At 35.7% G+C, this 14,413-nt stretch overlaps 1 protein-coding gene across 1 annotated transcript in view; it reads left to right on the top strand.

The window, feature by feature from the left end:
* The window catches only part of LOC134656886 (TWiK family of potassium channels protein 9-like), a 69,078-nt gene extending 55,324 nt beyond the window's left edge, over nucleotides 1-13,754 (top strand). The window contains exons 2-3 of the mRNA XM_063512425.1: nucleotides 9,519-10,299; nucleotides 12,632-13,754. Coding sequence (XP_063368495.1) covers nucleotides 9,573-10,299; nucleotides 12,632-13,434 — 1,530 coding nt within the window. The 5' untranslated portion in view covers nucleotides 9,519-9,572 and the 3' untranslated portion in view covers nucleotides 13,435-13,754. The remainder of the gene's footprint in view (nucleotides 1-9,518; nucleotides 10,300-12,631) is intronic.
* Nucleotides 13,755-14,413: the final 659 nt, after the last annotated feature.

Here is a 14,413-nt window from a genome sequence, read left to right as displayed (position 1 = left end):
GGCAAGTGTTTCACTCAGGTAAACCTATATTACTGTAACCATGCTACGATTGAGGACATACGCAATTATAGGCTTCGTAAACTGGTTTCAATGAGACAAATATATACTAACCTGCAGTGTACGATATGCGACAGGAATAAAAACACAAGCTCGTAAAGTTCCACTGGTCGTAAACTTACTCTTTATCGCTTGTAAGCAAATCATGATTAAGTCGATGGTTTCAATGAGACAAATATATACTAACCTGCAGTGTACGATATGCGACAGGAATAAAAACACAAGCTCGTAAAGTTCCACTGGTCGTAAACATACTCTTTATCGCTTGTAAGCAAATCATGATTAAGTCGACACACTATTTTGTATTTCCGCTGTACTCGCAAAAGTGAACGGACAATGTAACCTATATCCATTTACAAAAGAACCAAATATAGCGTTAGAAACTAAGGCTTTACCTCTAAAGACATTTTAGGTACATCCAGATGTTATAATTTACCAGGACCTATTTTACGCAATGTGGGATTTAGCCATCTTCAGAGCGATAAGACCAACGTAAAATGAGGTTAGGAAATGTACACGTGACGTCCTATTATTTAAGGGTAAAACACAAAAAACAGTTTCCTCGAGAAATATGGATTTTTCCTCTAATTGCAGTATCACTATTATTATCAAAACGATTATTAAATTAAATGATTGACATTTATGAGATTTTACTACCTTATTTCACTACAGTCTTAAATATCTAATTTTAGTCTGAATTAACAACAAATTAATATCGAAAACAAATCACACACACACAGTGTTCACAGTCGTCCTGCATGAATGCGCATCGGTACTGTATTTACCCACAGTCTTAAATTACTGACACGAACTTTTAGTTCAAATTTTCGATAAACTACAAAAACTTTCGATAAATACTGTAAAACATCTAATTTGTTAGTAAACTTCACCCCGGCTTTAAGCAATTAAATCGCTCATTGTTTCACACAAAAACCATCATTAATGTCACCCGGACGTTATCATCTTGAAAAATTGCTGACGCCGTAATGAAATTCGGAGCGAGTATACGCTCCGCTCACAGTGCCTCTGAGTTAGGTTGGGTTCTGGCCAGCGCCTTATAGCCTTAGATGACAAACATTGTGGTTTAATTAACAAGGAAAAGTTGATGACGAAAATGAGATTTTTATAATTTAGCTAGCTTATATAATTACACAAACGGGTCTACCGCGATATAGTTTCATTGTTTTTACCTTAAATTCCGACCGCGGTAGACCCGTTTGTGTAATTAAATATGTGTACAAAACGCGAGAGTTTAAATTGTTATATTAGCTAGACGCTATTTTGACTTGTTCATGTTAGATGTAGTATAGCTAGAATTTATTTTAGCAGGTGTTATTAGTGCCGATAACACCAAAGACTTTGAAGGAATACAAAATATATGGTACGGTACGGTTTTTACGGTTGGTGGCCAGCGGTAAGGCGTGCGACTCTCTAACTGAATGTCTACAGTTCGAACCTCGGCTCGTACTGTTCTTTCTTGGAACATCGTGTGAAAACCAGACTAATTCCAATAAGGCCTAGTTTTAAATTATTAGACTTGAGCTCTTTAAATATAACCGGGAAAATGCAAAAATGTGGAGAAGAATAAAATATTCTCTCGTTAAAGTAAAATATATAAAGAGCCAAAAATCGCGTCAAATATTGTTTTCCATATCCCTGCAATCATCAACATCAATTTTATTCCATCGTCGTGCATTACTCTTTATTGCTGTGTGTAACCAAGGGTGACGGTTTCAGCCATTTGCATCGGCCATTATTATTTTTGATTGATGCCATTGTAGATAGTTTGGAACACGCTTCAATAATCGATAGTTTGAAATCTAAATACAAACACAGCAATGATTCGCGTTATGGAAATATCAAAGAAACTTGTAGGTACCTATTCTGGCTTTTAGTTAGACCTAGCAAGGAAGTGCATAAAATAGGATTCTGAATGTGAAAATTATTACATTTGCATCTCGTGAATATTTTCAATACTAATATAAAATATTAAGTTCAATGCCTATTGCCAATTTCTCTCATTAATACTCGTAAGAATATTCTATTTTTTCTACTTCATGTCATTGTCACGGAAATGTAAAGACATTTGTAAATTTGTAAACATGTAATTCTTTTATTTATATGAATACTATGATTTTAAATAGTTTTCCCTAACATAATTGTTCACTCTTGAAGTTATTCAACGTACTCAGGCAGCCATAAAAAAGATGAATGAGCTAACTAGCACCGTGAGCACTCCGGTAGATGAAATGATCCGAATAATTTACCTAATTAGGGAAAATATGAGGGCGCTGTGAGCTTTTGATAAACGTGGAGCATTTGTCACCCCGACCAATCCCGTACCTAGATTAATTTCTTTGTCTGCTCAAATTGATTGACTTTAATTTCAGCAGAAACATATTTGAACAAAAACATTTGAGAAATAATCTAATTTGTTCCCGAAGTTGTTAAGGACGAGACTTGAACTCGCGACTCTAGCCAGCCCTTTGCTCTCCAGCTGAGACACTGCGACTTGTTACCCGTTGACAGCAAATGTTTCTACTATAAATTCTTCATAGACACCTCCATACTGCCCATAATATAATAAACTCGAGGAGGACGAGACTTGAACTCGCGACTCGCGCCAGCCCGGGCTGGCGCGAGTTGCGAGTGGCCCGTTGCTCTACCAACTGAGACACCGCGACTTGTTACTTCTACTATAAATTCTTCATAGACACCTCCACACGGCCCATTATACACCGTGTTTTTATTGAATTCCGTTAACTTAGGGGTATGGTATGGTACGTTTAAGAGAACTAAATGGCATAGTTAATATTCAAAAAAACAATTTTTTTTTGCTCTTTAAAAAAGTTTAAAAAGTAATTAAATGTAGCATATAGCGTTGTTGTAACACGGGCATTACATTTAACTCAACCAAACAATTGAAATCTGTGATATAGGTATCAGTGTCATTTCGAACATCGATCGACTTAAATTGTACTTAACTTTAGTAGCAAATGTATGAACTCATTTTAAACACTAATCAATATGTAAACCGGCCCTAAGGCAAGTGTACACGCTTGTAGAGGCCGTATAGGAAAAAAATAAATTATTGATTATCTCCGAAATGGAGTTAATTAGAATATCGGTGTCTTTGAGAAAGTTACTTGATTTAAGCTCAGGAATGCACCCTTGAAATTAACGGAAATAAAAAAACACGGTGTATAATAAACTCGTAAGCATTAAATTTGGAATTTATCCAGGCTGATGTTATTATTTTAGACAAGTATAACCTAGCTTGATGCAACATTGTATCAACATTGCTATGTAGTTTCCAATTTAGTTTTTTGCACCTTGCTAAATAGTTTAATTAATATTATCATTTCTCCACTACCTAAAGGTTGTCTGGAAGAGATCGCTGAAAATGAGATTGCTATTATTTTATAGTACATTAGGCGCTTGTAGGTACCTGTTTAATTACCTATTTTTGATTTTTTTGGCCTAAATTTGACACATTAGACGCCAAAGACGTAAACCGAATAGTACCTTTGCAAATGAATAGTGATACTCGCAACATAGTACTTAAGTAATAAAGCGCCTAATAATCATGTGTTGTGAGCGTGAGTTTAATTGTACTGCATAAAATATACGAGATGTAATCTGTGCTTCAGGAAGTGACCGCTTGAATACTCCCGCTGTCATTAAAAGTATATAATTATATGCAAATGTTGCTTAGTTGTGGTTCCTTGAATGGCAATGATGCACCTATACTGGAAAAAGCATATAATGTTTGCGAATGCGAGCTGACAATCTGTGGCTGTGGAGATCCTTGAACCAATGCCCAGCAGTGAACAATTTATTGCCAATATGAATATGAATATATTATGTACATTTATATTTATTTGAAAATTTCATGTTTGTGATTAAGGGTTAATCTTCAATACATGTAGGTTTGGCATAAAAACTTTGGCTCCGATGAGCACCTTAAAAAAGAAAAAGAAAGTCATACAGGACAGTCTTACCTTTGTACATTTTTCCATTTACGTTGCGACCTACTTTAGGCCGCGCCTAAATACAATATTTTAAGTTAAGTAACGACAGGGCGTACCTAACTCGCATACAACAATCATCCATTCGAGGAACAGCTAATTAATTCATTTAACTTGTAACCATTTAAACTATATAAATCAGTATAAGTAACTTAAATTCAACTTCTGTTTTCTCTCAACGCACTTAACTACATCAAGCAAGTGTAAGGATTAACTGTAACCACCCACCAGCCCCTTGAATTTCCCCCTTACAATTCCCATAAATTCTTTGTTAAAAAAATTAAAGTTTTTCCACAAATAGGACTTATGTGGGTCTAGATCTTAACGTATTGGCACTACCTAATTAAGATTGGTATTCATTGAAAGTACGTTTATTTATTTACCTAGAGTGTAATTTTTTCGACAGCGAATTCATGACAATTGTAAGGGGGAAATTTAAGGGGCTGGTGGTGAAAACGGCACCACTTTTCTGCCTGGCAACATCGAGTTCCTTGAAGCCTGGGAGCAACGCTACAAGGATTAGAAGTCTAAAAATTATACATACGATACAGTTCTAGAGATCCTGGTCTAATATGGGCTAAAAAATAGACAACGCAAACGCTCGTCACGCTATCGAATGAAATTTGCACTAGGGGTTCTGGCCCTTACAGAATACGTTTACAACAAAGTGTCGACGTGCTGTATTTTTTATGTTCATCGTGTTCGTTATTCGTTAACTATTTCTCTCAAAATAAGAGACTAGTTTGTAAAACTCAGAGTGCAATAAGCAAAACAAACTCAACATAAAAGGTTGCAATCTAAAATCCCCAACACCGCAATCAAAACTTTCAAAGACAATCTTTGTATGTTGGAATTTCTGTTGTTTATTCAGTTTCTGCACACGTACGCCAAGTTCGATTTTTTGCACGAGGCAAAAGTATGTAACGCGCTATGAATAAAAAAATATTTTTTTCATTTGCTACCTCGCTTTCATGCCTTATAAGCGGTCGGTGGGTAAATTGATACGTTCGAGTTGATATACGGCATTTATGAGCTATGGACGCGGGTCGGCGGGGAGATGAAAAATAAATCAAATGAAATCTATTAGAGCAGGTTGCGTAAAGTTTGTGGAATCGTTACCTACTAGGTTATTAGGTCAAGGAATCCTTGCAAGTAAAAAATACCGTAGTACGTAGTATTTTTTTAGAGAAATTCCCAATTTCTAATTATGTTCAGTCTGTAATAATTTATACACTAAGTAATAACTAAACTAGTATGAATCAAAGTAAACCATGTATAGACATTTGGTAACTAACTTCAAGAGATATGAAGACAATTACTATTATTTACTAATTTCATTTCATTTTTCATTTTCTTTTTTTTTCTGTATGTGTCGCGCCTGCATTACACCGCCACGGCTGCTGAAGTGGTGGAGTATGTACACCAGAAGACCGGCTATACGCTGAGGGTGTTCCAGCTTCGATCGCGCCACTACGTGCACTTCAACTCGTTTGTGGTGCGCGTGCCGCGACCGCTGCAGGGTACCATCGAGTGCGCCGACTTCTGGCCGAAGGGTGTCGTGTTTCGGAGGTTCCGGGGCAAACTGCCGAATCCGACACAAGACCAGACGATTCAACGGAGCCACGCCGTATTGTCGCCTAAATAGTGTTTAGTTTTTTTGTTAAGTTTATATAAAATGCATATATATGTTAGTCCGTAAGGTATTTGGTATTTGTAATATGGGCCTTGTTGCCTGATTTAAAATGTTAAATAATATAAATAAAAATAAATAAATTAACACATTCAGTGGCAGCGCGAGCTACGCACTACGAGCATTGCCGATGTACCAAATTGCGCCTACGAACAGCGAACCCCCCTACCGATAGGGGACCCGAGTCGCTGGCAGTGAATGTGTAAAAAATAAATATTCATGTTATTTATTATTACGTACAATAAAAACGAATTTGATTACGATAAATAAGCTTCCAAATGACTATTTAAAATTATTTATTTTGTACGAAAGTTCCTTTTCGCTTTGCGGGGGATTCGTTCAAATGTTTAAGCGTCTCATGTCAATAGGCAACATCAGACCCTCGTCAAAGGTTGGACGGGCCGCCCTTAATAAACGATGAGACACCGGTCCGCATCTCGTCACCTGAGACTTTGGCCGAAACAAATTATATAACTGACAAATAAGTTTTTGGCAAAATTTTCATTTTTGGTACAAGCTTTTATCGCTAACTGTACTTTTCTTACGACAGACAACTAATACTCATCGAGATAATTCTAAAAACCCCTAACACAATTAGGTTGCGTTGTTTCATCACGGAGTTCCTATGGCCACCTCCTGTCTCCATCATCAGATCAGCTCGATGGTACCATAATATTGCATTGTCACCCGACTTACATGTGTATGCAAAATTTCAGCTCAATCGGAATCCGCGAAGTGGATCAAATTTAACTTGCAAGATTCCATTACAAAGGTAGTTAGTTACATACAGCCGGCCTAGCCAAGGTTACAATCGCTATCGCTTCGACAACGAAACGCTTTGTGTCTCTATCACTCTTCCATATTAGTGCGACAGTGACAGTTGCGTTTCGATCGCTACGAAGCGTAAGCGATTGGCGTCTTGGCTACGCGGCCAGGTCGATCCAATAAAAGCTTGTTAAAAAAATCAATAGTAAAATGACTCGACAAACTGCTAAGGCAGTATATATTGGCAAAACGGCATTATTTTCTTAACTTTTAAATTTATAATATCTGAACGACCGAGCTTTGCTAAACATATAAAAACTCAAAAATGCGCGTTTTCCCAGAGATAAAACTTAGCTAGATCGATATTTCGTCACCGAAAACCCCGATATAGCAATTTTCATCGAAATCGTTAGAGCCGTTCCCGAGATTCCCGAAGTATATATACATATAAACAAATAAATAAACAAGAATTGCTCGTTTAAAGTTATAAGATAAGATAAGATATTGACCTAAGTCGACGTTAAAGATGTGTTTACACTATTGCACCTTGTTCCTTTGTAATAAGGCGAAAAATATAACCGTAATTTTTGACGTCGACTGTTCGTACTAAGAGGAACAGGAGGAGGGGTCAGTTTAACATCTTCACAAATGTAGTTTAATATTGCGGATAAAGTCGCGAGAACAAGTTAGTTCGCAATAACATCGAAAACATATCGAATGCGTACGTTTCGTTCGTTCATAAAGCCAAAATTATACGTTACGAATCCAGTCTCAAAGTGACAATTTAATCCTTACCTTCAATTCCGTATATCAACTTTATTCAAGTTCAGAACTTCCTCAGCTCAAAGACTTAAGCAGCATCAACTTGACTTATTCGTGCCAGTGAAGGGATCCATATGAAAACACACCGTGAGATAAAATGAATAATTCAAACTGATCGACTACTGTTCAATACCGATGATAAAAAATGTTTCCGTTGGAAAAATCTCAGGGATAAAACTATACGGTGGTATAAAAATAATATTGTCGCATATTAAGATTGTTGTATTTAGAAAGAAGAAAGAAAGAAAGAAAATACATTTATTTACGTCATCATAGTTACAAAACCAGTTAAATTAAAACAAGATATAGGTAATTTATTGAAGCAGACATATAAATTTAATAGCATTACAAAAGGTAAACATTTTATAAGCATAAATTTACTCAACAAGTTTTTTGTGGAATCTACCTACATGAACTAGTGAATGATTTACGAAATAAAACAACAGAAAACTGTTGTGTCGACAAAAAAATCAAGTTTTTAATGTTTTAAATATTACATGTATGTAAGTATAGTTTGTCAGTAGGTAATATTATATGACTAAACTAAAAGATATTTGATTTTAAAAACGAAACTTAAATAACTTATTATGCCAAAAATATAACTTAGTTACTTTGTGTATGCTATGTGTGTTAATATACAGGTATTGATAGGAATTCGAAAGCCAGATGAGGGTTTGATCCGGCAGATCGCCCGTCATCATTTACTCAAAGTCAAGTAGTTCTATGTAACGCTCAGAGCGTTTGGGTAGATATAGACAGGTAACACGGGCAAAGCCATAATAGCGGCGAAATTGCTGAAGTTATAGCTCCTGTTTCCGCATAATTGAATGTCTAAGAGAGAGATGCCTGCAATATCAACTATATTACATCTGAGCGGGTCTAAGGTGGGACTTGTAATTCAAAAAATAGACGTTACGCAAATATCGAATACCAACGGTCAATTATAAAAATGCTCAGCCCCCTATTTCACCAATATATGACATTTGTCATCTGACAGGGCAAGTCTCCATACAATTTTTGGTCCAACGAGTAATTGAAGCTGACTATCCTTACTTATCCATAATACGGAAATGTACTCAAAATTGTCAGGTGTAAATTGTCATCATAGTGAATGTGTTAAAAGTCTACATTGAAATCTTAAAGTGATGGTCGGATGGTCACTAGGGGTTCTGAACTATAAAAAATAGTTCCTGATAACCGATTGAAAACCATTTCGTAAAGTTTATACAAAAGCCGGCTTGATTTTTTTACTGTCGGTTTTGTGCTTTAAGCGCATTTATCCTCAAAAAGGACTTACTTTCAGCTTTAACTTCAATAAAGCTAATGGAATAAGTATTCCCAAGTTAGAAAACAAGTCCAATCCAAATACATTTTATATATTATTCCCCATTGTATTCAAATGTATTTATTCATAACCTCCAATATTGATACTCGTATGTGATAAGCATTAGTAAGAACAGGGAAAAATCCATTGGAGCATGCGTGATTTGATTATGATATTTGATGTTTGGATGATGAAATCCCTTGCCTTGTTATGAGGCTTTTTAAACACGACGAAAATTTGGGTTGATTTCGAAGTGTATGACGAGTTGGAACCGTGATGTAATAAATTTTCTTTAGTTCCGCATAACTTTTATCTACGAATTCATTGGAACAAACTATTAGGTAACAATATCTTTAGATCTTTGTCCAATACAGTTATAAAGATAGATTAAATACACCTACCGACTCGGCCTTAAATTGAGAGGATTTAAATTGATAAGCAAGATAAGTAGGAATTACGCAAAATAATATTTGAATATTTTGTATTGAAACGTGATACAAAAAAATCTTATTGGAATAAAAGGTTTGACGATAAGCACGAGAAAATTATTTTCTTTGACTTTGGGGAATACATTCCGTAACTATTCAATTGTATTTAATGGAAACTGCTCAACCCAAGTTTATAGAAAACCAGTAAAAATATTTGCTGGAACAGAATTGAATAATGCATTCCATGCAAGACATTTCCTATCATTAATCATACTAGGTAAAGGCAGTCATTCGTCATATAATTCCGTTACCTACACCTAAAAGCGTTTTGAAAAATGGCTCTCCACTTAGCAAGGTGCGAGGGAAAAAACATTATACTAACAAACGATTTTTCATTGTTTCAGATATAACGGGCTGAATAATGACGTCACTAAGCGAAGGTAAAAGATAACGCCAACATGGATATAGATCATATAGTACTGGATAAAGAAGCAATCAACCGGTTTGAACAATATACTTTAGCCAAGCCTTCGCTAAATGGAGGTATCCCTTTGGACAGATGCCAAGATGCCGACTCGGTGGTATCTAATAGCAAGATGAGAGCGCAAAGTTCCCGCCAAAAAGTTGTTTGCTGTTTTTGTTTTAAAACCACTAAGTACAGAAGAAAACAATTCTTAATAGGATCACTAACCAATTTTGTGATATTTGCAGTACTATTAGCATATATATTTTTGGGTTCATTCATATTCTTAGCTATTGAGGGTGGCGCAGAAATGCCGGCCAGACCTCGAATATTGCCGGACAGACAAAAACTAAGCCATAAAGAGAATAATACGGAAAAGAAGGAATCTGACGATGAAAATAATTTTAGTAATTTGACGGTGTCTGCTAATTATTTTTGGGAAGCAAGAAGCAGAGCGGTAGAAAATATTTGGGAAATAACTGTGTCTCTAAATATTTTGTATAGAGAGAATTGGACACGATTAGCAGCACAAGAGATTTTGAAGTTTCAGAACGAACTGGTTCAGAGGGTGACAACAGAAATGGCGTCACAATATGGCGTCAGTTACAGAGAGATGGCGTTGGGGGAGTTTGGTGGTAGCGACCTTGCTAACCATTATGAAGAACACGAATGGAATCTGGCATTGGCGTTTTTCTACTCTCTCACTGTATTAACTACCATTGGTAAGTACTCAAACTACTCAATTTATTTAACCTCTCGTGATTCATCCGAATTTTTTGCGTAGTAAAACTTAATCGCACGCCCTTTCTATTTTTACACCTCAAGAAGGTGTTGTTTTTTAGGAGAAATTATCCTAAAATATGCCACGTTGTAAATTACAAGATGTTTCAAAACAAGTAATATAAATAAGTGAAACATATATCAAGCAGCAACGCAGTTTCCAAAGTCCGTCCTTTATGTATTTTTTCTTATACGCATAAAATTTGAACTCAATTAGAAAGAGAACCAGATCATACTAGAAAATATATTAGAGTTTCCATTCAATGAGTTAGTTTTATAGTTTAATTTATTTCAATTTTAGAATCATCCGCATGTACATAGAGACAAACCAAAGAAAGTCTGCAGCGCTAGATTAAAAGTAGTTTTTAAAAATCAGTATGCGACAACACCACAGAAAATGGATTAAATAGTCTTGATACTTGTGAAATTTCTACCATATTTACCATCTATGAAAAAATTAAGCTGTATGCACAGCTTAATTTTTATGGTAAAATAAATTTCATTCCAACAATAGATGTCACTATTAATATGTAGACATATACTAATATTGATAAATAATATTGGGAGAATGTGACATTTGGCTTCATCAAAATTAATAAGCTTTTGTAATATCCGCGACGGCGGTAAATAGGCACAGAGGGCCTACCGCGAACACCGAAGTTCTCAATATGCGAGCATCTTTTTCTTTTACTCCCATTAAGGCGTAATTAGATTGACAGAGAAATTGCCCGCAATTTGCGAACTGAAGTTTTCGGAAAAACGAAATAAACCATTAAAACAATAAACATATATTAAAAATTAATTTTAGCTTTAACTAGTAGGTACCCATGCCGTGAGCATAAGCATGGAGGTTGTGGGTTCGAGCTCAAAACCCGGCTAGTACCAATGAGTTTCTCGAAATGTTAGAGGAAGTTCATAAGTATGCCTATACCTATTAGGTGTGTTCAATTTGCTGTGAAACCTTAGTCTAAACCAATATTATATTATCTAAGTAGGTACATATGCTGAAGTATTAAGATGTTTCATTCCACTTACCCGTCATCAACTCCAAATTTTGTAAACATTGTCGTTTTTCAGCTTGAATCGCCTCGTGCTGACTTTTTACAAGTGTAAAATTATTCGTCATGCGGAAAAGTAACTCCCGCACGCCGGTTTTGTAAGGTTTCACCATGTTTATTCCGTTCATCACAAAACACAATGAATATTTAAACGATTTTGACAAACAGATACCATAGTGCATGACGTTTACTGACTGCTTAAAAAACATTGCCATATTATGTAGTTTTTTAATTCGATGTCAAATTATTGCGCTGCAGACTTTCTTTGGTTTGTCTCTAATAGCCAGTTATGGGTGATTGCCTGATTTACACATCGATTAAGTTAAGTGCGAGTTCATACATTTATCATCTTCCTCGCGTTGTCCCGGCATTTTGCCACGGCTGCCTGCCGGCGGCTGGGAGCCTGGGGTCCGCTTGGCAACTAATCCTAGTAATTGGCGTGGGCACTAGTTTTACGAAAGCGACTGCCATCTGACCTTCCAACCCAGAGGGTAAACTAGGCCCGTATTGGTATTAGTCCGGTTTCCTCACGATGTTTTCCTTCACCGAAAAGCGAATGGTAAATATCAAATGATATTTCGTACATAAGTTCCGAAAAACTCATTGGTACGAGCCGGGGTTCGAACCCGCGACCTCCGGATTGCAAGTCGCACGCTCTTAAGTAAATAAATAAATAAAGTAAATCGGGCCTGAAGGATACCGAATATCCCAAACTAGTGTTAACAACAGTATCTAGTAACAGGCCATGGACGGCACTATTTTTTAAATTTTTATATTATGCTATTGGTTAAAATACGATACGATATAAAAATCACTTAAATAATATTATGTCTAATTTTAATTTATTTCCAATTTTATATCATTACCCTGCATACCATAGCAGTATAATTTTAACATAAAATAGCTATTTATGTAGCCGAGGGATTTGACTAGCAAAATTTTAACCAGAAATATACTTTCATAGTTATTGAAGTAAAATGTAAAAACTGACGCGATCGCCAAATCTTCCGTCGCACGGCACGCTGTATCTTCGGTTCCTTTCTAATTTCCTGGCTTAATGCCCCCTATTAATACTTACATGCTTTAGGGAGGCATGTTACGACATCTACCCGTAAGAATAATATCTTAACAGGCACCGGAGTTTCAAGTTATATTAAGAATTTACCAACTAATATTAAAAACAAAATTAAGATTATTTTTTGTTCTTTAATTACAGGATACGGCAACATCGCTCCAAGAACAATATTGGGCAAAGGCGTCACCGTAATATATGCGTTAATTGGCATACCCCTCACACTCGTTTACCTATCTAATGTGGGTTCATTGCTGTCAAAAATGGCCCGAAGCGTCTTCAGTAGAGCACTTTGCTGCTGCCTCTGCTCTAACTGCGGTTACTGCTGCTACGACGAAAGGAGAATGGCCGAAAAGGAAAGAAGAATGAAACTGAAACGACAGCAAGAGGAACTCAACAGTCAAAATACAAGCAAAACTCCTACAGAGGAATGCTACGTCCTGAAGGCTGATAGTCAAAAGGACTCCGTGTCAGAAAGACCTACCACTAGTACAGCCAAAGATGATGTCATCAGTTGGCCTGACACTGATTCCAAACTATCCATGCATGGTTTAAGTATTCTAGCACCAGTATTATTATGTCTAACAGCGATTTTCATTTATATATCTGTCGGGGCTATAGTTCTTTTCAAGTTAGACCATATGGGGATCGTTGACGGATTTTATTTCTGTTTCATGGCTTTGAGTACAATTGGTTTTGGAAATATTTTTCCTGGTATGAACTACACCACCATCCATGGTGTTAGATACTATACAATAAATACTACTACGTTATGGTTCTGCTCGGCTTATACATTAACCGGTCTTGCTTTAACTGCAATGTGTTTTGGTGTTATACATGATGAAATTATATACAGGATAAAGCATCAGCAAAAACAGTGGTCTCAGAAAAGCAACACAGTTAATGATGAAGTTAATTTAAATGATCCATTTTATATGAACTCCTGACATATGTATAGTAAGGGGAAATCTGAGAATTTGTATAGTATAATGGAAGATAATTCTGTAGTAGAACGTAATAGAATTGAAATCGACAATAGGGAAGTAGTTCTTAGTGTAGATGATATACCAGTGGCTGCGGCTATTGATCATAATGTAGAGTTACCGCCACCACCTCCTGAAGAGGAAATCATAGCTATTGTCACTAAAAAAGAACCTAAAGGTGGTTTTGGTAATATGGTAGCATACAATGTACTACCAGAAATGCTGGATCATGTGAATGATACATAATCGTGAAAAAATTGGTATTATTGCCTAATTAATATTGACGTTATTAATTAATTAATTATTGATTGCAAAAAATCATAGATGGGACACTTTGGTTGTTACGTTTTTATCAATTATCTTGTTGTGTAAAAATAAAGAGTAAGAATATGAAATTGTCGATGTCAAGTTTTAATTTACTGGGCAATATTAAGTTAAGTAAATGATAAGTTAAGTGTATAAAATGTAAATCGTGTACATATTGTAGTTAAACGATGTGTAACATCTTTTATCTCTAAACCCTTGTCAAATATTATAATATCAAACTAAATCTGTATCAATTTTCATGTGAATAATTCTTTGTAAAAACAATGATTTAATAAAAAAATATAAACACACGTGTTATATTCATTCCATTATGTATTTAAATCCTTTAATTATAAGAACAGACTAGAAATAGACTTGTAAAGTGAAGATGTGTCACAAATAGAACATCGTGATAAATAAAAAAGTTATACAGATCAAATAAAAGGTGAGATGAAGAATTAATACCAAAAGGCGTTTGCAGTGCTTCAAATGCCCTACTTCGACCTAATCATAAGGTAAACCCTTACGAAAAATAGCATGGCTTCACTACATAGTATAAAACAAAGTCGCTTCCCGCTGTCTGCCTCTCCCTATGTATGCTTAGATCTTTAAAACTACGCAACGGATTTTGATGCTG

Source organism: Cydia amplana, chromosome 19 (assembly GCF_948474715.1).
Source record: "Cydia amplana chromosome 19, ilCydAmpl1.1, whole genome shotgun sequence".
NCBI lineage: Eukaryota > Metazoa > Arthropoda > Insecta > Lepidoptera > Tortricidae > Cydia > Cydia amplana.
This window is presented reverse-complemented; position numbering and strand designations above follow the sequence as displayed.